The 23216-nt window shown below is 46.4% G+C and overlaps 2 protein-coding genes across 2 annotated transcripts; both read right to left on the bottom strand.

Moving 5' to 3' along the window:
* Positions 1 to 8042: 8042 nt before the first annotated feature.
* SF3B4 (splicing factor 3b subunit 4) lies at positions 8043 to 12340 on the bottom strand. The gene is made up of 6 exons (XM_004435941.3): positions 12225 to 12340; positions 11646 to 11774; positions 10840 to 11382; positions 10313 to 10519; positions 8649 to 8822; positions 8043 to 8443 (listed from the first exon to the last, which is right to left on the bottom strand). Exons 1-6 carry the CDS (start codon positions 12256 to 12258, stop codon positions 8256 to 8258), a joined length of 1275 nt encoding a protein of 424 aa, XP_004435998.1. The 5' UTR covers positions 12259 to 12340; the 3' UTR covers positions 8043 to 8255.
* A 1211-nt stretch (positions 12341 to 13551) lies between these two features.
* Positions 13552 to 21613, bottom strand: MTMR11 (myotubularin related protein 11). Its single transcript, XM_004435942.3, has 17 exons — positions 20549 to 21613; positions 20105 to 20195; positions 19545 to 19666; positions 19252 to 19312; positions 18942 to 19084; positions 18375 to 18453; positions 18128 to 18263; positions 17796 to 17883; positions 17548 to 17636; positions 17338 to 17462; positions 16815 to 16881; positions 16525 to 16595; positions 15820 to 15986; positions 15352 to 15525; positions 14911 to 15093; positions 14180 to 14473; positions 13552 to 13849 (listed from the first exon to the last, which is right to left on the bottom strand). Exons 1-17 carry the CDS (start codon positions 20612 to 20614, stop codon positions 13703 to 13705), a joined length of 2103 nt encoding a protein of 700 aa, XP_004435999.1. The 5' UTR covers positions 20615 to 21613; the 3' UTR covers positions 13552 to 13702.
* Between the last annotated feature and the right edge of the window lie 1603 nt (positions 21614 to 23216).

Genomic DNA, 23216 nt, shown 5'->3' with positions numbered 1-23216 from the left:
GTTCTTTCATTTGCTCCTGTACCAACAATCTGGGCTTAGAGATCTAAGACATACCACTTGATGACCATCCCTGCTCCAGGTGTGAGGAGATATGTGGTGGTTTGGGGATGTACATACTGAATATGTCTACTTATTTTAGGTAAGGCCTTATGATATTCTGGACGGAGCACTAACCAGGGCCTCTGACCTGGGTTCTCACTTCTAATAAGCTTTGGGCTCTTGGTCAAGTTCTCTGACTCTCTGAACCTGCTTTCTCCTCTGGAAAATGGGGGGCTTGGACTAGATGCTGCATCAGCTCCCTTTCAGATCTAGTAGTATGTGTTTCTGCTTTGCTAAATATGGAGGTTTCAGAATGCTGGGATGTTACATGAAAAGGGCTGGCAAGCTGTGTCCCAAGAGACCTCACAGATGGCACTTGCGGTGTTGAATTTACCACTGACAGGGATGTGGGCCTGGGTTTCACAGACTCGAAAGCTACCTCTTGGAAATACTCATTTGTGCCAACAAAGTTCACAATTTACTGAACTACAAAGCCATAATACATAAGTATTAATTTACCGTGAAAAATTTAACCGTCACTCAGACTGCATGAAAACTCACGTCTGCATGTCCAGCCCATTCTCTCATAAGCCAAATCAGAATCATGATGTCAACATATAAATGCACAATCACATAACTGAACAGGAGTATCTGTATCTTTAATGGCATCTGGCCATCCCCAGTAAGGAGTGGTGCCAATGGGTTCAGAAAACTCTTCCTGGCTACAATTCTCTCCCCCATCTCCATGCTGTGGGCAGCCCTGCCAGTGCTCCTGGACTACTCTAACTCTGTTGGCTAAAGCACTCTTTCCAGGATGATACTTGGAAAGGCTGTGCCCATGTGGGCCTCAGAGACTCTCCCTTTACTAGGCTTTCATTGCTGATCCCTCTTCAGGTTGACACATTCTTTATTTAAATATGTTAATATTTTCAATTAGGTTATAGCCAAGTCCTGCTGGCAGGGAGCCTTTTCTTCTCTTTAAGGTGACTTCGCATACTTGCCACTTATCCATTACTTGCTAAAATAGAAATCTTGTACCGTACTCTTAGAAAGAAAGGTTGTACATATTTTTCAAGTTCTGAGGAAAGACTTCATCATTTTTCGCAGGAACCACGGACCCACGCACCTCACCAGCCACCCCTTCACAGTCCCCTTTGCTGGGTCCATTAACATTAGAGTTCTTAGGGGCTCAGTCCAGGGCCATTCCCCCCTTCCACCTACTCTCTTCTCCTTGGTCACCTCAGGTATGACCTGAGGTCATACCTCACCATGACTTTAATGCTGACTATATGCTAATGATTCCCACATTTATATGTCTAGTCCAGACCTTTCTACTAAACCCAAACTCAAATTCTCCATCTGTCAGTTCAACATCATCACATGGATACCTAATAAGCTTCTCATACTTAAGAGATCCATAAACAAACTTCTGATCCAGGTCTTCCTCATCTCTTCACCAAGGTGTTCAGGCCAAAAACCTTGGGGTTGTCCTTGTTTCCTTTCTTTCTCCTGTCACTACATCAGCAACTCTTGTCAGCCCTACCTTCGAAATATATTCTGAGGGGTCGGCCCCGTGGCTTAGCGGTTAAGTGCGCGAGCTCCGCTACTGGCGGCCCGGGTTTGGATCCCAGATCCCTGGCGCACACCGACGCACCGCTTGTCCGGCCATGCTGAGGCCGCGTCCCACATACAGCAACTAGAAGGATGTGCAACTATGACACACAACTATCTACTGGGGCTTTGGGGAGAAAAAGGGAAAAAAAGGAGGAGGATTGGCAATAGATGTTAGCTCAGGGCTGGTCTTCCTCAGCAAAAAGAGGCGGATTGGCATGGCTGTTAGCTCAGGGCTGATCTTCCTCTCACACACACACACACACACACACACACACACTATATATATATATATATTCTGAATTACCATTTCTCCACCACTGCCCATAGTCTAAGCTGCTGTCATCTGCCCTTAGCTACTGCAACAGCCTCTGTTTTCCCTATGTCCAATCTTGCTCCCCTAAAACCCACTATTCTCAGCAGTCAGGGTGATCTTCTAGAAACAAATCAAATCTGATCCAGCAAATACTCTCCCAAGAGAAATGAGTGCATATGTCCCACAAAAAAGACAAGTACAAGTATTTTCATAACAGGTTTATTCATAATATTCAAAAACTTCAAATGTCTGTCAGCCAAAGAGTGGTTAAACTTGGTATATTCATATGGGGACTACTATATAACACATTTTTAAAAAATTGGACTACTATATGCGACAGCATACAAAGATCTCACAAACAAAATATTCAGTAAAAGAAGCCAGACCAAAAAGAGTACACACAATATGATTCCATTTATATAGTTTGAGAAAAAGCAAATTAATCTACAGTGATAGAGAAAATAGTGGTGCCTTTGGGAGGTGGATATTGACGGTGAAGAGGCTCGAGGAAGCCTTCTGGGTGCTGGAAATGTGCTACATCTTGATCTAAATGGTGGTTAAAAAGGTGCATACATATGTAAAAATACACTTAAGATCTGTGTGTTTTTCTGAATATATGTTATATTGTGATTTTTTTTTAAAGTTTTAATGAGATCTTACACTCCCCTTTCTCCAAATCTTCCATTGGCTTCCATTATACTAAGAATTAAAGCCAAACTCCTAACCAAAGCCTAAAAGGCCCTGCAGAATCTGGTCCCTGCCTGCCTCCCCAACCCCCTTCCCCACGTCTCTCCCAGGCTTCAACTCTGCTTCAGCCTCACTGGTCTCCCTGCTGTGCCTCCAACATGCCCAGCACATACCCATGAGAGGACCTGACCAATGAGCATCCTGCTGCCTGGAACTCCCTTCTCCCAGATCTTTGCCTTATCATTCAGGTCTGTACTCGAAAGTCACCTGTCAGACACCCTATCTAAAAGAATTACATCCCTCCCCACTCCCCAGTCCCTATCCTATCACCCTGCTATATTTTTTTTTCTTACAACATACCCCTATCTAAAATTACGATTTTTGTTTACCTTTTTGTTTTTTTGTCTTCTCCTACTTAAATTCTCAGTTCTAAGGAAGCAAGGACCTCATCTGGCATACTTACTGCTATATCCCCAGTATCCATTAAGTGAACACTTAATGCAGGATTATTCCACATAAGCTAAATATTTACCTTTAGTGTATGTGATAAATTTCTTCTTACTCCTACTAAATATGAGTATTGAACTAATAGGTAAAGAATTTGTTTGAAAGAATATAAATTAATTGCCCACTGAGAGCTGCCCTATTTTTTAGTCTAGACTTATTCCTACCCCCCAGACTCAGCTCTTCTCCATAAATGGCTTATTTGGGTGGGGGAATAAGACTATTACCCAGGAGGTGATAAATGGGTATATGGTAATGATCGTTAACATCGTTAGAGCATTTACCCGATGTGGGCACTTTTATGACCACTTTACATGGATTGACTCACCTACCTCCCCCATAACCATATGAGATGATCCCCATTCACAGATGATGAGTTTGAAGCACTGATTGGTTAAGAAACTTGATACAGCCACACAACTCAGAACTTGAACCCAAGCAATATAGATTCAGAGCCCATATTCTTTTTACATGCATCCATTTTAAGTGTATAGTTCTATGGTTTGAACAAAAGTATACACCCATGTGAACACCCCCTTGCTCAAGAAAAGGAACATTTCCCTTGTCCCCAAAAGTTCCCTGTGCCCTTCTGCAGTGAATCTCCCCATCCTTGGCAACCACTGATCTTCCTTCTGTCACCATAGAGTAGAAGTGTCTTTTCTAGAGTTTCATGTAAGTAGATTCAGACAGTATATAGGTCTCTGGCTTCATAGCTTTGGGTTTCAGAGCTTTCCAGGGTTTTTAACCACTGCCTTATACTACTTCCTGGTGTAACTTCTTTCCCCACTTACCCATCAAATTGGCTACTCCTCAACATCAGCCACCCACCTATATTTTATCACTGCTTCTACCCACCCCACTGGAAGCATATGAGATTGTCAGGATAGGGAGGGTAAAGAGGGATAGAACAGGGTCAATGTCCGTACCTCTAAAATACCATAAAGTCCCAGTGAGAGATGCTAACAAGTGAAGCACCAAAATTCCTATCCTTTAGGAGCTTATAATCCAGTTAAAGAGAAGGGATATTTTATATAGAAAGCCAATAAATAGCAAAGCAAAACATTCATTCATTCAACAAGTATTTACTCAGTAAATATAGTGCAGTACAATGTGACTAAGCAATTGGCTCTGGATTCCAGATAGATCTTGCTTCAATTACTGTATCCACCACTTCTTATCATGTGACCTTGGTCAAGTAAATTAATATCAGTTTTCTGATCTTAAATTGGGGGTAATAATAAAACCCACCTCGAGAGTTGTGAGGATTAACTGAGATAATGCATATAAAATACTTAGTACTGTACCTGGCACATAGTTAAGAGTTCAGTAAATATTAGCTGTTATTATTTTTACAATTATTGTATATGTCAGGGACCTTTCAACACTCTCGGGAGATACAGATTAATAAAATGAAATCCTTTAAGAGTTCTTAAGAGATTCGGTTTAACGCAGGAATAGTTAGATTGGGATCCATGACCTCCTGGAATTTTTGCTTCAGGATATTGGATATATATGCATTTATGTATTTTTCTTGGGTGGGGTCTATAGTTTTTGTCAAATTCTCAAAGGACTGTCTATGGCCCACAAAACATTAAGGACCCAAAATCTAGAGCATGCATTCTCAATGGGGGTGACACTGCCCCCAGGGGGTCAAAAATTTGTTTGGTGGGGTGGGAATCTTAGATATTACAATAGTTCATGTCCCTCCAAAGGGCCATAGTAAACTGATATTCAGCATATATGTGAAATTAAAATTTCATGCATGGGGGGAAGACAATTAAGAAAAAATGTCTTCTTAGTGGAGGCAATTAAAAAAAAAAAAAAGGTTGAGAAATCCTGATTCAGCAAATAAACAGATGTGTGAACTGAAGTACCTAAGTGTACAAGCGATACTAGCTCTGTTCTGAGAATTGCTGAGCACCAGAGTCTGAAAGAGCTAGAGGGCAAAGATGAAGGGGAATATGGGGGAGTCAAAACGTAACCACTAGAGGAGGCACTCAAAAATTATTGTTGAATGAATGAAAGCTCAGAGATTCTGAGAATGAATGCCTGAGAAAATAGTGGGTCCAAAGAGAGAAATAGGGAATTCAGCAAAGGCACTAATTTACTCTGTGATGGTGTGAATTCATCAACGTCATATCAAATAACAGCCAAAAATACCACACAGGAGCTTATGAGAAAACAAGCTAGAAATTTGAGAATCATCAGCATAAGAGTAACAGTCGAAGTCTCATCGAGGATCAGTTAGAAGAGTCAATTCACTTGATAGATGACATGGAGGCAGAAGGGACACAGAGACTGAGACAAAGCCTCCCACCACCTGGGGCTGCTCCAGTGCTGGCCTCTGGCACCCAGGGCCGGGAGCCAGCTGCTAGCTGTGACAGCTTCCAAGTGCTCCTGGGACCTCAGCTTATAACCACATCAAAGCAACTTTATAGAAGAACTCTGTTTGAAATTAACGGGTCAGTAACTCCTGTTATGATTCAGAAGCCTGGCATCATCAGCCATTCATGGTGAAATATCATGTCTAATCTTCCTCAAGCTTCTGACATACATAACCAGACATCCACTAGATGACCCCACCTGCATGTCTCACAACTCACCTCAAAGTCAACATCCAAAATTGAACTTATCACTTCCATCCCTCCCACGAAAATTCTTTCTGCTGCATACTCTCACCCTTGATTCCATGCTCTCCTTCATTTACTATATCCAATCTAACACCAAGTCCTACTATTTTGCCTTTTAAACACCTCCCCAATGCATCTCTTCCTCTTCATCCCTGCTCCTTTCACAGCCCTCATTTAGGACTTCATTCATCTCTCACCTGAATTATTGCCAGATGCATAACTTGTTACCTTGCCCTCAGACTTTCTCTCTCTCAAATCTACTCTCTACACTATGACCATGGTTCTAAAACACAAATCTGTCACTCCCTTCCTTAAATCACTACTGTGGCTTCCTATTATGGATAATAGCCTCCCAACCAGTGTGCCTTGACAATGGTGCTCAGATACTAATTCTCTCAGTATTTGGGGCTGCTAGGCAGACTGGGACACTAGAATTCCTGAGCCAATAGCCTCCAGCCTGAAGCAGCTGTCTCCCTTTACCTCAGTGCGCTCTTTCAAATGGTTCTGTACCATGATGTGAAAAGGGACTCCGGATCACTGATGTGTGGGAGCTCCCTAACTGGCTCTGAGCTCACCCTGCCTCCAGCACCAAACAGCTTTAGCACATCATATACCATGCTATTTATCAATCTCTGCTTCTGCTCAGAAACACTCCATCCATCTAGAATGAGCTTCCCCTTCAACTTTGCCTGGGAAACTTCCTTTAACATTACGTCCAAGTATCACTTTTTTCTTAGGAACTTTACTTGGACTTTCATGTCAGGTTAGATACTCTTCCTCATCTCTCAAAATATTTCATTTCATAATAGTCTTACTCTCTTACTCTTTGTTTCATAATACTCTCATAATAACCCCTCAGTAATGATTGGACAGCAGAACTGCCTTCTCATCTTTGTATCTTCAGCTGCCTCCAGCACAGAGCCCAGGTAGGTACCATAATGTTACATGAATAAGAATGATGCCAAAGAACAAGAGGGCCAGGCTCACCTTTTCTTGCCAAGAATTTAGGAAAGTTCAGTTACATAAGCCAAAAAGAGAGGTTCAAGAAGCAGGTGATAGGGGCCAGCCTGGTGGCACAGCGGCTAAGTGCCCGTGCTCCGCTTCAGTGGCCTGGGGTTCACAGGTTTGGATCCCAGGCACAGACTGACGCACCGCTTATCAAGCCATACTGTGGCACCGTCCCATATAAAGTAGAGGAAGATGGGCACGGATGTTAGCCCAGGGCCAATCTTCCTCAGCAAAAAGAGGAGGATTGGCATTGGATGTTAGTTCAGGGCTGATCTTCCTCACAAAAAAAAAAAAAAGGGGGGGGGCCTGATATAACAGGATTAAATGCAGCAGAGAACAAAAAAAAAGGCCATTAGATTTGGTCTAGTTACTGAAAAGCTTTGAGTGCAGATTTAAATGTGATGGAAATCAGGTTTGGAAGGATTGAGAATGAGAAGAAATATAGGAATGAGATATAAATCCCTTATCCAAGATGTCTGGTGGTAAAGAATGGAAGAAAAGGAAGGTTTATCGAGTTCTTACTATCCCAATTCCAACTGCTTTTGCAATTATCTAAGATATTTACAGGTTCCAAAGAAAACCAGATTAACATAGTATGCTCAGATAAATCTAGCTTCCCTCCATAGTCCCTCCCTGGCCCAGTGGTATCAATTTCCATTAGTTTTTGGTTTATCCTTCTATTTTTTTTAATATAAACAAATGTAGACGTTACGTGCCACCCCTTAGATAAGGTAGCACACTATACGTTCTGTTCTGCATGTTACTTTCTTTATATATCCCGGAGATCTCTCCAAAACAGTATGTAGTCTTCCTCATTCCTTTTTACTGCTGCTCGCTACTCTATTGTGTGGATTTACCAGTTTATTCAACCAGTCCCTTACCGATGGATATGTAAGTTGTTTCCAATCTGTTAATACAAACAGTGCTACAATGAATAGCTTTGTGTATGTTACTCCATATTTTTGCCAGCATAAGTGAGAAGTTATGTTCTCACTTAATATTCACAATAACCATATGCTGTAGACATTGGGTCTCCATCTTATAAACCAAATGTATAAGCTTGATGTAAGGAAACAACTGCTGTAGTACACAGTGGTCCAGCAACTGCAACAGCACATTACAGAATATGCCTTTAAAACATGGAATAAACATCCTCACTCCTACCTTACCCTTCTTCTCCCAATATACTGACATCTCTTCTTAGAGAAAGGGAGAAGTTACTTTGCCAAAGAAAACACCACAAAGAATAAACAATGAGTTTAGTTTTATTTTCTCTGTGCCATTTGCAAAACACTTAGGACCAACGTAGAAAAAAGTAAAACCCCCTGTGAAAAACATTACACTTAAAAAAAAGGCTTGAGAGGGATTAGTGCCTTAGCCCCAGGGAGCTACAGCAACTCTGATTGGTCCAAACTGAAAAGATACTGGGAGGATATAACAGGAGGAAAGAGAATGAGAAACTACTGAGGGAGAGGGCCTCGAAGTGGGCCACGAGGGGGAACTGGGGGCCGGGGAGTGGGTCTGGGTGGAGGGAGGGGCCCCCGCTGGTAGCCATAGGGTGGGGGTCGTGGAGGGCCAGTGTATCCATGAGGGGGCATCAGTGGAGGAGGTCCACGCATACCATGTGGAGGCATAGGACCTGGGTGACCTACAGGAAGAGAAAGAAAAGTTAGTAAAAGCAAGAAATAGGAGACAGCTGATATTGGAAAAATGTAGGAAGAGGACAGACAGAGAGACAGTGAGAAAAAATTTAAGAAGTAAAAGTAAAAGAGGGCAGGAGACAAGTGGTGTAACAAAGGAAGCTGCAAGAATGTGATAGGTGAGGATGAGGGAGGTGGCTAGGGCCTACTCACCCATGGGAGATCCAAATGGAGGCCCTCGGGGGGGCATGCCCATTGGAGGAGGTCCAGGATGAGGCATTCCAGGTGGTGGTCGGGGTGGTGGCTGTCCCCCAGAGCCTGGGGGCCCAGCGTGGGGGTGTCCTAAGCCATGAGGGCCATGGTGGGCCAGCTGCATCTGAGACATCCCTATGAGACCAAAACAGATACAAAGAGAAAGGAAACAAAAGGAAGTTAAGAGAAGAAGGCAAAGAAAACAGAGAAAAGAAGAGAATAAAATGGAGAAAGAAGTGACATCAGGAAAAGAAGGGTATGTAAAATAAGGCTGGTAAAAAGTGCCCCTGTCCTTGACCCCATTCCAACGGTACAAACCAACCAACTACCCAATCAACTCCTCACCCACTTCACTTGCTCTTTCCATGATTCAGGCACTCTAATACTGCTGCCAAAGTATATAACAAAGGAGTGATTATTGTGTTGCCAGGATTTGAGAAGGTAGAAGAAACATTCTCTGAGAAAAGATCTAATTCTAAAGGATGAATAAAAATTTTTCAGGTGGACAAGAGAGTGGGAATAGAACATCCCAGGCAGAAAAGATTAGCATGTGAAAATCACAGGTATGTCAAACAGCGCAGTACATTCCAGGAAAATGAGTAACTCAGTAATAAAGGAGCAGCGTGCAGTCACAGCAGTAATGGGCAGGGGCCTGATCACAAAAAGCCTAGAATGCTATGGTAACAACTCTGAGTTTCACTCTGTAGGTAAAAGGGAGCAAGAGAAAAATTTTGAGCAAGAGTGTGTGAACATCTGTGTTTTAGAAAAATTACCGTGAAACTGGATCAACGGTAGAGAAATTGGAGTCAAAGTGTCACCTAGGAAATTACTACAATAAATTAGGTATGAAATAATGAGAATATGAGGGCCTTAACCAGGGCACTGGCAGTGGGGGCTGTTGCCAGAGATATTAATAAGACTTGGTATTAAGAGTGGGGTGATAGGTAATAGTCAAACATAGCTCCAAGATTTCTGAAAACAAATACTACAGGAAGAATAGATTTGAAGGGGAGGGATAAAAAAGTGGAGCTGTCTATTAAGCAGCAGGATTAAAGATCTGAAATGTTAATAACGATGGACCAGAAATATAGATCTAGGAGGCATCAGTGTAAAAGTAATGGAACTATGCAGAACAGAGAACCAAGCACAAAAACCTAGGGACAAGCGGAGAAAAAGAAGTTTATTAAGGTGGCTGAGAACGAGGAATCAGACAGACAGATGGAGAATCCAGAAAAACCAAGAGACAAGATTTCCAAACAGGAGGACATGGCTGGTTTCAAGTACAGCAAAAGTCAAACCAGATAAGGAGCAGAAATGTCCCCTAATTTGGCAATTAGGTCACTGCACTGAATGGAAGTCAGAGAGAATGGAAATAAAAGTTAAGGAAACAGAAAACAGCAAGTATAGATTACTCTTTGGAAAAACTTAACTAAGAAATCGAGACAGGATGGTAATTGGTAAAGTAAACACAGTAAAGAGTTTTGTGTTTGTTTTTGTAAATGAACGTTTGAAGGAAAGGAGAGCTCTGGGACTATTATTGTTGAAGGATAAAAAGCAGCAGCATGAGTGATGATAGAGCTCCTCTACGAAGCTCATCCCTCCCTTTCCCAGCAAAGAACACCCACCTGGATGGGGCATCCCACCCGGTGGGAATGGGTGAGGATGAGAGTGTCCATGTCCAGGATGTCCAGCCCCTGGGGTTCCTGCTGATGGGGGGCCATGTCCCCCAGCCCCAGGAGGCATAGGTGGTGGGGGCATGGCTGGGGGTATCCCAGGTGGAAGGGCTCCAGGAGGTGGCACTGGAGGTGGGAAGGAGCCAGGAGGAGGCATGCCTATAGAAGAAATGGAAGAAGAGTTAATGCTAGTGAGGAGAGACTGTCTTTAGAGAGCCAGTTCCAATCACACCTCTCCAGGCAGGATGAGCTCCTTTCCCCTCCTCCCAGCCCTCTAAAGCCAGAAGCAATGTTAGGCAACTCATACAACTTCAACTTTCTGGAGAAACTCAACAATTTTCTTCCCCACCACAACCAACATCCCTCAATCCTTCTCACAACCCACTGACTCAATGTCTGTCTTTATCAAGTTCTTTTTCCTTCCTCCTGCCCTCCCCTCCCCAACCCAAGACAAACATATTTTAAATCAAAAGCTTTACCTGGTGGAGGAAGCCCAGATCCCAATGATGATACCACAGGATTAGGGGCAGAAGGTGGAGGGGGTGCATCTGCAAACAGCTGATGGGGGCGGTCAGCCTGGGAGAGTGGGTTCTGGGCTGCCAGAAGTCGTTCAGCTGCTGAGCCATGGCGTTCACCCTTGGAGTCCTTCTTGAAGGCATAGGACACGGTGATAGGGCGATTACAGAGATACTGCCCATTCATGGCCTCAATTGCTGCATCCGAAGCATCAAACGAAGCAAAATTAATAAAGGCATAACCTTTGGAGTTGCCTGTGTCAGGGTCCCGCATAATCTTGGGGGTTTGTAAGATGACCCCAAAGGCACTGAAAGTATCATAAAGTAGCTTCTCATCAATTTCTGGGTCCAGGTTCCCAATGAAAATGTTGGCCCCCACATCCAGGTTTTTGTTGTGAGCTGATGCCTTGTTCACCCGTATTGGCTTCCCATAGAGTTTGATCATGTTCATAATCTTAATGGCATAGTCAGCATCTTCCTCACTCAAGAATTCCACAAAGCCATAGCCTGGGGAAGTGGAAGAGAGGAGGTTAACAACTTACGTGAAGTGATTTAAAATGGTGTAAAAGTCATTCACCTCCGAAAGCACAAAGAACAAGAAATAATAATCTCACTTCGATTGAGAATCGTTCCAGAAACAAACTGTGAGCTAGGCTTAAGAGAAAGAAATCTTTAGGTTGCTCATTACAAAACAGTTGTGAATACTGCTGGGGTCCTCCAGGAGCAGTTTGTCCCCTCAATAGCCAAATGCACTCTTGCCATGTACTCACCTTGGTGCTGACCAGTGACTCTATCCTTTGGCATGTGGGTGTTGACTACTGGCCCTGCCTGGAGAAATAGCTCCCACAGCAGTGGTTCGCTAACTTTCTCGTCCAGGCCCCCCACGTACACCGTGGCATCTGGAGGGCGGGAGCAGGAGGTTAGAGCAGAAATGAGAGTATGACAGCAAAGGAGGTGACAGAAATATGAAGATGGAATCCAGGCGGGGGAATTGAGAGTGAAGATAAGGCAGAGGAGCAAAAAGAAAAAAAAAAAAGACGTTAAATTAAGCCCTTACACCTTTCTCTTTCCAGGAACTGGAGAATCTTCTGAAGTCTAAGAGTTCTGACGCAAATTCTTTTTGAATTTTTTTTTTTTTGGAGCGGGAAGGCAGCAGGGGATTGGATATAGAGAGCATCACACCTACAGGCCTCAGCCCGCACCCAGCCACCCCGCCCCCAGCAGGCACCGGGGCCGCTCTCGCGCCCTCCGCGGAGGTTCAGTCTCCCGCCCCGGTAGAAACACTGCTGGCCTTAGTCGAGACCTCCCAGCCGCCCTGAGTCCATTCCGGGCTTGTCCCCTCCAGTCACCCTGGTTCCGCTCGGAGATGGGCCCGGCCGCCATGGCGAAAAACGTCCCGCCGCCTCCAAGCAGCGATTCCGCCCTCTGAACTCAGTCACTACTTCCACTTCCGGGGCGAAGGCGTACGGGAGGCTGTGGGCGGGGCCCCGGCGGGGGAGGGGCCGGAAGCGGCCGCGGCCATCTTGGGAGCCGCTGAGACGGCGCGGCTCGAGAGCCTCAGTTCTCCAGTGGCTGGTTTTGTGTTAAGGTGCCGCTGCGAGCGGGGAGGGCGGGGAAGGCGGAAGGGAAATGCTCAGACCGTCTTAAGACGTGCTAGACGTTAAAGGGTTATACTGCTCCCAAAAGTGTAAATTGGAAACCTAAAAGAACAAAAGTTTACTTTTCATATATTTTGTAGCCAGATGTTCCTTCTTTTGTTCCCCAGAGAAGGGTGTGCTGAGGAACCCCCCCACCCCAAGGACTCGGCTGCTTCGAGCGCGGAGGCAGCTCTCCACCCCGGGCAGCCGCCTTTGGGCAGATGCGGCTTCATCGCAGGGCTGGGCTTCAGGTATTTCGTTTTTCCTCAGGGGAGGGGATTGCGGAATGTCTGAGCTGGAGCGACGGATGAGTTCACCGAGTCGTTATTGCACAGGGGGGTGAGGGGAACCTGGGGCTCAGAGATGGAGTGCGACCGAAGCTGAGGGCGGTTGACACTGACGCCCGGGGTCCTCAGTCTTAACGTCCAGAACATACCGCTCGCCGCAGCGACAACACCTTGATATGCTTTTGCCCCATGTTTCCCCTAAATGAGAGGCACAGAAAAGAGAACACTTTTCCCAAATTGCATATGAATTCTGCAGAGCCTCACTTGACACATACCCTTATTTCCTTAGCAATATGTGGTGGGTGCCGCCTTCTCTTGGGTCACACCCACCCTCCATCCACCACTTACCTGAGATCTTTTATTCAGACACAAGAAACTATGCAGCAGTGTGTATAAATACTGAGCTTTAATGAACTCATTAATAGAAATGTCACTACAAAAATACACAATTGGAAGAGACAGGGTGTCTGCCATATCCACTCCACATACCCATAGAAAACTGTAAGGGAAGAAATAGAAATTAGAGTTGAAGAAGCAGCAAGAGGAGGTGAGACTGAGGTCTGTAGACCTTCTTGTTGGGACTGTTGAATAGCATCTGTTATCTCACAATTTAACAGCTGGATATCCAAAATGGATGCAATTTCCCTGAAAAAAAGAGGTGATCATACTTTGGATTATTTTTGTTTCTTAATTCTTCAAATTATAAGAAACAAATGAGACGGGACAAGAGTTAGAGAAGGTTAGCACCCCGCCATCTGCAATGGAAACAAGTCAGCCAGCTTGTTTAAGGGCTGGAGTGTAAAAGCTGAGGCAGCAAGACCAGATAAGAAAAACTGAAGGATTAGAGGAACCCTCCCCCATCTCAGACTGCCCTCTGCCCTGCCCATGAGAAAGCCAGCAATTTCAACGGGATTGGGAGAGAATGGTATTTGGATCTCTTTTCTTGGAGTGATCCTCAGGAGATATTCTTGGTGTCCATTTCCTTAATAGCTCTTGAAGATGGGATAGCTCATCCTGGAGGCCAGAGATTGTGGGAGCCGAGAGGCCCATCTGGGGAGGGGTGAAGAGAGGCAGAGAGGACTATTATTGCAGCTCTAGCTCTCTGCTTCTAAGATCTGTCCACTGCTTCTGGCGTCTTTAATTCTCTTTCCCCCTCCACTTATGCCCTAGGTTCCACTTGATCTAAGTCACAAGCAGGTTCCCCCGTGCCCCACACTCCCAAATGTATCCACCTGGATACCTACACTAATAGAACTTGACTTCCCAGTCCCTCCAGCCTCTTGCCTTTCCAGCTCCTAGAAATAGCTGGTTTCTCTTGGATCATCTAGTTCAGCAGTCAAGCCCCTTCTCCCACTCCCAATCCCTGTCTTCCCTACTCACCTGGACCTCAGGCCTTCCCCTCAGGTAGCAGCGTCTCCAGAGTCTGATCTGGGGTCCCAGATATCCAGGCAGCAGCAGCCCTGGGGGTAAAGGGCAAGCTCCCCAATGTGAGGGGAGCCCCCACTCCTGATCAGCTAGACTTTCAGAGGAGATAGCAGGTCGAGGGAGCCAACGAGAAGAGACTGCCAGCAGGGAGGGACTGTCCCGCCAAGGGCAGAGCTGATTCAGGGGGGTCAGGGCCCCTCTAGAGAAGAGCCACACAGAACTGGGGGGTCCAGGAACCATGAAGCTTGGCTAAAGGAGAAAGAGAAATCAACTAGCAACCTGGAAACCATATGACCCCAGTTTCCCCAAACCAGGTCAAGAAGGAATGCCCAGCTACCACCCACTCACACTGCACTATTGATGGAACTACAAGCCTACCCCTGAGAACTCTGTTTACTCTCCTCATTAGGTTTCAGACTAGACCTCAGGACTGATTAAAGTTGACTTTAGGGAAACTTGTAAAATGTGTGCATGAGAAAGGAGATGAGGAGGACAAAAAGGATGCCCTCTGTGCAATTCCAGGATTTCTGTCTTCCTGGGGACAGCGACTATAAATAACAGCTACAGAAGAGGAGTGGGATAGCTTTCCCTGGGGAACTCAGACACTGTGCCTTTCCACTTCTCCCCATCTAATAGGATGAGTCTGTGAGACAGTCAAGGGAATTTAGGAAATTTAGACACCTCACCTGCTGTCTAGGGAGCCAGGAATCTGGGCAGTGTTCCGGGTCATAGCCAGGATTATGGAATTGTAGTATCTGTTCATTGCTGTAGCGTAAATCCCAGTCCCAGACAGACAGCTGTGGGTTAACAGAGTTCCCAGCTGGGAGCTGGGAGTACCCTGGGGTATAGACTTGTGGATAGGAGTTGAACTGGACAGAAGAAACAAGAAAAAGGATGGTTAAACAAACATAAAAAAATATAATCCTTCTCTCAAGTCTATAGAGAAATCATGAAACTCTTATCTCTTACTCCAAGAATCAGATGGAGTGAAAGTCCGGTCCTGAGAGTGAGCACCAACCTCCCCCTTTCCCACCGACAGACCTCACTTTTCATAAATCAAGACTAAAATTCAGAGAGTACTTCTCAATGGGGGAAAAAAAGACAAGTCAAAAATGGAAGTCACTGACCTGTCCACTCTGCTTTCCACGCTCCCAGGGAGTGTCTCTCAAGAATGTAAGGGTGTCAGGAACCCTGACACTGTCTTGAAGAGCAAGAAGGAAAAACTCAGAGAATTCAAACTCAGCTGGAAACTGCTGGAGGAGCTGCCAGACGCAATCAAGGAAGAGGAAAAACACTGGGGCCTGAGGAGGGAAATTACGAGGTTGGAAGAGATTGTGGGGACCTAGAAGGGGAGGATGACAAAATGACGGGATGAGAGACACAGGGAACAGGAGCCAGTAGGAAGGTCAGGAATGGAATCTGAATTGAGTGTAAAGGGTTGTGGTCCCTCACTCATCTGGGTCTCTCTTCAAGCTCAGCCTAACTTCAGGACCCTTCTGACCTGATTCACCTCCAATGGATTATACTATATAATTTTCTCATCCCCTTACTTCTTTAGTAATACCCCCCCCAATACACTCCCAAAACATTCTCACCTCTTCACTGGCCCCAGTTCCCCCAAGTCGGGTCAGGAAGGGATGTCCAGCTGCCACCCACTCTCGCTGCACTAGTGATTGGAAGCCAAGCAGTGTTCGGGCTTCAGGGGCTGAAAGCAGCTGGACGAGTGAAGAGAGGAGGCCATTGAAATCACGATCACCGCGCTCTGGGTGATAAAGAGGGAGAAGGGACAAAGAAGGAGGGACCAAGAAACTAGGGCAGAAGAGAATGAGAAAAGGAAGCACGGCAAGAAGAAGTGAGAGGCACAGAGGGGAAAAGTTTTGGGTAGTTAGGATTGAGAGGGCACATAGAAGTGAAGACAAAACAAAGACCTTGAATGATTCACTTCATAGACTCCACTTGGATAGAAATACCCAGCTTCACATGTAGGAGGCAGAATCACAAATCTCAAACCAGCTTCCACATTGTCCTTCCCACCCCAATCCCAATCCCCATCCACTGATGGAAGGACGGGAACAGAGAGCTGAGAACCCTACTGTTAGGGACCACAAGCTTAGTGGGGAGGCAGAAGTAGCACTGAAGGATGAGTTAGAGCTCATGGGTAGTTCCTAGTAACAGGAGAGGAGGATGCTAGCACTAGAAGGGAACAAGGAGGCCTTATAGTTCTCCCTCTCTGAGCAGAACCAGTCAGGTGGGTAAAGGAAAAAGGCAAGGAATGGAGGGAGTTGACCCAAGAAACTCACCTTGAAGTACTACAGAGCGAACTCTGGATGTCACTAAGACTGAGATGTCACTGGCCTTTCGAAGACAAGACCTGGAGGGGCAGGTGAGGAAGGGGAGGGAAGAATGAAAAGCCTGAAGGGAGGGAGTGATGGGTCCTGGGATGAAACAGGCAGCTCCTTCTAAGGAGCAGCAAATAACAGTCTTCTTGGGAAACCAAGGAGAAGAGTTAATGGAAGGCCATTTAGGAGTCCAAGTTAACAGAAGGTTGGGGAGGGTCGAATTATAAATGATGGCCAGAAAAAGGGAGTACCTGACATAGTCCAACCATCGTGTTCCTTCCAGTGCTGAGAGCCATTTATCCTCAGCTACAGATGAATCTGATAAAGAATAGAGGTGTTAGAAGGGCAAAGAGATCAGAACTCAGGATTCAGAGTCTACAGCCTGAAGGGTTAAGAGTAAGTGGGGTAGTAGTTGCCTAGGGGTAGGGATAGGAATGAGAAGCAACTATAAATGGCCATGAAGTTTCCAAAATTAAATTGTGATGGTTTTACAACATTGTAAGTATAATAAAATTCATTGAATTCAATGACTTTTATACTTAAGAGGGTGAAGGGTGAATTTTTATGTCAATTATATCAATAAACCTGTTAAAAAAAGAATATGTTCGGTCAGGAAGACAGGAAATCAGTGAGTCTGTTGGAGATAGGAGATCTTGAGTAGAAAACTAAGGATTATCAGACTGAAGTGGTGCTTATCTATAGCAGGCAAAAGGTAAACTAGGTTAGGGTCAGCAGGTCTAGGGGTGGGGGTAAGGGGTCAAAGGTTATTCTCACCAGGCAGGCAGAGGTCCCTCAGCCTCAAGTGAGCAAGTTGGACATCTGCAAGACTAGGCAGCTCATCTATTGTATCTACCAGGACAACATCTGAATGCCCAGCCTGGAGCATCGACTCCACTGTTCTGGAGGGGAGGGAGTCAGAAAGTAAGGGAAGGAGTCTGCCCTGAACATCTAACCTTTGATTATTCTCATCAAACCTCCCCTCACCTGATATCCTCCTTGTTGGGGTCACTGGCTGTATAGAAGCTGGCACAGCGGAGAAGATCACTGCCCCCAGGGTGATGCCAGGACAGGCGCTTCAAATGGGTGAGAGGAGGATCATTGTGGGAGAAACTCCTAGCCTCACCCTACCCTTGCCCCCACACTGAGACCACAGGGATTCCCTCCCTCCACAATGACCCTTGACCTCCCATGACCCTCTAATCCCCAGCCATTACCCCGACCCTCACACTGACCGGTCCACGGCCCTGATGGAAGTGGCCAAATGCCCTCCTGACCTCACTGTCCAGAGTTCGGTTAGGGACCCACAAGTAACGGGGAAGGCTGTGAAATTGAGAGTTATGTCACAGCTTGGCTCAGTGACCTTGTTATAATGCAAAGCTTATTAGAAGAAGGCTGCTTAGGTGGGGATCCTTCCAAGGGATCGCAGGTTTAGAGATCTAGAAGGGGGATAGCTTTGTGGATGTCCTAGGGGACTGGAGTTTGTGAGAAGTCTTAGTTTTAGAGGATCAGAGAACTGTGGAAAGATTGCAAGGGCAGCAGGAGGTGGGGTGGACTGGGAGATCACCTGGTGGCTACGTCGAACCTCTCGTTGATGGTGCTGACCCTCCAGCCCTTGGCCCCCTGCTTTTTCCGCTCAGTCTCCCAGTCTTCTGATGTCTCCAAGAGGGGAATAGGTGGTTTTCTGGAACCAGAACTTTGGCCTAGGGAAGGAGTGAGGCACAGAGGAGGAACCAGAGACGCATCTCAGTTCTTTTTCTTCAGCCAGCCTCTGCTTTTTCACACTCTTCTTACCCACATGCACCCTTACTCACCAGCCTTGCTCAGGGTTATCCCTGCATATTGTTGGGCTTGACTGCTCTGGGCTCTGGCTTGGACAATGGCCATGGTCACCTGTGAAGGAAAAGACATCCCATCCTTTTGGCTCAGATTGAAGAAGTGAAAAGAAGGAAATGGGACCCATGTGTTGCACTACTGTCTTTGCCACCAATAGAGAAGAATAGCAAAGACAGTCCCTAACGAAGGGAGCTTCCACGGGTCATAAGGATTAGGTTCAGGAGAATACATCTAGAACCACAGAATCACAGAGTGTTAATTCTGAGTGGAATCTTAGGAATAATGTCATCCAACCCTCCCTGTTTTTCAAAGGAAGACACTTGCCCACAGTCACATTCCTGGTAATGGGCAGATCTGGGCTAGAATTCAGGCTCCTTTTTCTCATTATACTATCATTTATCCCAGCCTTTTAGCCTCTCCTTCAGGAGAGAAGCAGAGAGAATGAGGAGAGGAATCCTAGGAGATAGGGGAGTACTGGGAATTGCCAGAGAAAGGATCCCAAGGCTCGAAGGGGAGGAAGGATCCTTGGGTTGGGGGCCTCTTACCTGAAAGGCCTGAGGCTCTAGTCCTCCAGCCTCAAAACCAACTCTGAGCAGCCGGAAGTCTCGGCCGTGAATCAGAATCTCCTCAGGAATAAATTTAAGCAGGGACCCTGGACGGAGGAGCTGGATTCGGGACAGGCCACCCACTGAAGTCAAGAGTTAGAGAGCAGTGTAGCCATGGATTAGGGTCCCTCTAGGAGGAACTCTTCCAGCCCATCCCACTCCATCCCTGGCTGTCCTCTGAGAATAGAGGAAGGATGAGGTGGGATTCCAACACCCCCAGTGGGCCCCTTCACCCAATGCCCACACTTACCAGCCTCTAATCGCCCAATGTTGACCAGGGAAAAATCATATTCACTGCTCAAGGGAGTCTCCTAGAGGAAGCACATGACTGATGCTAAAGAGAGGAGATTTCACTCATTGTCCTGCCTTGGCAGCCCCATTCCTCCCTAGAGATAGTCCCCATTGACTATCCCTGATACATTCAAAAGACAGCCCTTAGGCATACTCTCAATATCTAACTTCCTGTAATGTTTGTCTAAATCCTTCTAGACTCCCCTACCCATTTCCTGCTAGCTGTCCTTTCCATCGCCCTAACCGTCTCACCTGACTCCGCTGCCATCCATAGGGCTGAAAGGTGACCCTCAAGTTGGTGCAGATCAGGGTTCCAGGCAATTCAGGTTCCAGCCCCTTCCTCAGCCCTGGGGCCCATGCTAGGATCTGCTCCCCTACGGGGGAAGAGGGGAAGCCAGGTTATGACTATTCCCAGTGTTGCCCACACTTGTATACACCCACTCCTCGGAGACAGGAGGACCTAAAGAGGGAAGATTAAGATCCTCCCTTAGCCCCACTAGAATGAAAGCTTAGGAGGAGAGAATTCTTTTACTCTAGAGCCTAGAACAGTGCCTGACACATAGTGGGCACTCAAATATTTATTGAATAAGTAAATGAGAAAAGGGGTAACAGGGTCATAAAAACAGAGGGACCATCAAGGTCCAAGCTGCCAGCCAGCTCAGGGCAGAGAAGAGAGCAAGCCTCAGGCAGAAGCACTTTGAGCCAGGAATGGAACACAGAGGTATCTTTGGCAAGGATATGAAACAAGGTTTGAGTAGGATGAAATTTGGAGGAATCTTTGGAGATCAGATGGATTGGAAGGGCATTATTACCTGGGAGGCATCCAGAGGCCAGGCAACTGCCAAGCTGACGATTCCTGGGCTCCGGCATCTGACTCCCCTGAACAGACTTTGGTCCAGAAAGCTGTGAAGGGTGTAGGGTTAATCCCCAGGCCTCTCCACCCCTGGGGTCTAGGATTACCTCGGCAGCCACCTTTGGAGGCCTCAGACTCTCAGGGGAAACTGAGATCAGTGGCTGTAGGGAGCTCAGGACCGAGGTTGGCAGACAGTAAAGGGAGGGGCTGGTTAATGGATAATGAGACAATGAACTTGAGACTGAAAAAGACAGACCAAGCTCCATCAACCGAAGTTGATATGAGACACCACCCTCCTCCTCCCCTAGATCCTTTTCTTCCCTCTTTTATCTCCACATCATCCCCATTCACACCCCATTGCAGACTGCCCTCCTCCCCCCAAGCCCAAGTTTCCTCTCCTTACCCCCATTTCTGGCTCCTCCTTCTGGGGGGCGATGTTGAAACTCTGGCCCCGGCCCCCCCACCACATTTCTCTGGCTCCATCCGGGGACGGAGCAGTTAAGAGTGGGAAACCTCGAGGATGCTCAAGCCCCTTGGGGAGAGGCTGAATCTTGTAGTTGAGAGGAGGCAAGTCAGGGCGAGGGGCAGGGGGAGGACTCAAAGGAAAGGGGTATTTGAGGTGCACAGAGCACGATTTGGGGTCTTTTGAAAGGTGTGTCCAGCCCAGCTAGAGGAGGCTCCTCGGAAACTTCAGTTGACTCTCGAGAGGGCGGGAGAGATGCCCGGCCCCTTAAAGGAGAATACACACAATTTTGGAAAAGAGAAGAGGAAGTGGAGAAGCCTGAGAAAAGTGAAGACAAAATGGGGAACTGGGAAAAAAATTTCCAGATTCCCTTCTTCACCCCAATCCCAGATCCTGTTCTCTTCCTGTTCATGAGCATTGGAGACTGTTTGAGGGAAACAGTAATACCAAGTATTAAACTAGAATAATTTGGGCCACTTCTCTGGACTCTCTCAGTGATGGCTTCCCTGGGAAGCTGTTTTCTTCTGTCTTCTTAAAGGGAGCCCGAGTTGGGGGATGGAGGGAGTGGGAGGAATGCAAAAGTAGTTCAGGCCTCCTTACTCCCTCCCCTGATAGACCTAACAAGTGGTTGAGAAGATGCAAATGGAAATTGGATCTCAGGGGATTTTTTGCCTGGGGAGGCACAAGAATTGGGGAGGGGGGTGAGTTAAGGTGTTTTTGCGTATCCTTCTCCAGAGAGCATGAAACATACCTCATGTGAAGGGTGCAGTGGAAAAGTAGGGAGAGAAATTGAAATATCTCCAGGGTGCAGACACAAGTACAGGTATGTTTACGTGCAAGTTCTTGGGGTGGGAGTGGGAGGCCCAAGGTAAAGATCTTACCACTACACACACACAAACCCACCAACCCACCCAACCAACCAATTGGAAACTATAGCCCACTCCAGGTACACGACTCCTCCCTCCAATCCAGACACCAAATCTCCAAATTAATGATTCATGTTGAGGACTTTGAAAGCTGAGGGCTGGAAACCTCCGTTCAGTTCAACAACCCCATCCCCCCACCCTCCCTCCCGCAACCCAAGAAGCGAAGATGGTGGGGAAGGCATGAGAGGGAAGTAAAGGAAATGTAGCTGATGGTGACTGGGGGTAGGAATGCAAAAATCTACATTTAGATATGAAAAAGACTGGAAATAAAATACAAAGTAAGAATTAATGAGCTGCTGTTTTATTGATTTTGAGTCTGTACAGAGGCAGCAATCCTTAGGTGGGGCCCCAGTTTTCCACAGTGACACTCAACTCTCTCCTCCCCCCAATACACACACCCTTCCGGCCTCAGCTTTAATAGGTCCCTGTCTTGGCTGCAACTGTGGAAATAGTGAAGAGGTTGTGAGACAGGAAGTCGATCTAGAACAAAGAGGCATACACCTGCTAGGAAGGTGGCCCAGAAGCCTGATTCTAGAAGTCCTAAAAGCTACCAAGTACCCCCAACCCCCACCTATATTACATGGGCCTCAATCTCTTGGGGGAAGAAAATACTTCCCAAGATCTGTTGCAACAAGAAGAGGTGTGTACCACAATTTTAAAATCCCCTTAGCTACTTTTCTTCTCCCTACCATCTTTCATTCAAGAGCCTCGTTCTATTCTTTAATACTCTGAGATGTAGGAGCAGCAGAGCAATATAGAGAAAAACATCAGGAGAATGGGGGAAAATCAGCGACAGAAAAAAAATGGGTGACTTGGATCAGCATCCAACCAGGAATGCAAAAGGGGCAGCAGCTGAGGGTTAAGTAAAAGGAGGACCACGTCTCACCCACACACATCCAGTGAAGGTTTAGTGGATGAAACGAAGGGTGGAGGGGCAAGGGGCTGTATCAGACTTCTCCATTTTCAGAATCCTGGTCTGGTTGCAGGTTTGTGCCAGGAGTGAAGGCTGCTGGGAGGGTAGCTGGAGGAGGGAGGTGGAGCTGAGTGAGTGACTCACCAGATGAGTCACAGATCCAGTTATAAGCATAGAAAGAGGCCAAGGTCCTCCCCACCCCCATTCCTCTCAGCGCTGCTGTCAGCCAGCTTCCTTTCCTCTCTTCTACTGCCCCTTACTCACGTGGCCAGTGAAGGGAGGTGGCAGGGAGAATGTCTACATGGGGGACGTCATGATAAATATTTTGTTAATCAACTTAAGTACCTAGGGCAAAACACCCTGTGATTTTCAGACTGGGTATCTACAAAGGGGAAGAGACAGAGTGTCTGTATGACTCACTGAATCTGCAGTTGAAGGGCCTGGAGCGAAAAGGAAATTAGAAAAATCTGGGGTGCAGGTGATTCCAGGCCAGGCAGGGGCTTCTAATTCTGTCTTCTCACCTACGGCTGTGCATCTGGGGCACTGACTCCTTGGAGAAAGAAGAGGACACAGAGTCCAGAGGTGTCTGAGTAATTCAGGGACAATCATCTCTGAAGCCCCTTTATTGGGAAAGAGAAAATGTGACCGGAACTTTGGACGTGTCGCTGTTTAGAAAGGAGTAAGAGGAATGGCAAAAGCTAGGTTCTCAGAAATCATTCAGAACCAGCTCCATTCTTTCTGGCTCAGTATCACCTCCCAAATATACAAT

The sequence above is a fragment of the Ceratotherium simum genome, chromosome 2, assembly GCF_057802395.1.
Source record: "Ceratotherium simum simum isolate JZ-2026a chromosome 2, ASM5780239v1, whole genome shotgun sequence".
Taxonomy (NCBI): domain Eukaryota; kingdom Metazoa; phylum Chordata; class Mammalia; order Perissodactyla; family Rhinocerotidae; genus Ceratotherium; species Ceratotherium simum.
Note: the sequence above shows the minus strand (reverse complement) of the source record. Positions and strands in the feature narration are given on the sequence as shown.

Excerpts from the sequence above, each read along its gene's own strand:
- SF3B4 (XM_004435941.3), bottom strand. The coding sequence starts at position 12,258 with ATGGCGGCCGGGCCCATCTCCGAGCGGAACCAGG. Across the intron at positions 11,383-11,645 it reads AGTCACTGGTCAGCACCAAG|GCTATGGCTTTGTGGAATTC; the intron begins GTGAGTACATGG and ends CCACTTCCCCAG. Across the intron at positions 8,444-8,648 it reads TCCATTTGGATCTCCCATGG|GTCACCCAGGTCCTATGCCT; the intron begins GTGAGTAGGCCC and ends CTCTTCCTGTAG.
- MTMR11 (XM_004435942.3), bottom strand. The coding sequence starts at position 20,614 with ATGTGGTGGGGGGGCCGGGGCCAGAGTTTCAACATCGCCCCCCAGAAG. Across the intron at positions 19,313-19,544 it reads ATGGATGGCAGCGGAGTCAG|GAGACTCCCTTGAGCAGTGA; the intron begins GTGAGACGGTTA and ends TGCTTCCTCTAG. Across the intron at positions 18,454-18,941 it reads TAGAGCCTCAGGCCTTTCAG|GTGACCATGGCCATTGTCCA; the intron begins GTAAGAGGCCCC and ends TTTCCTTCACAG.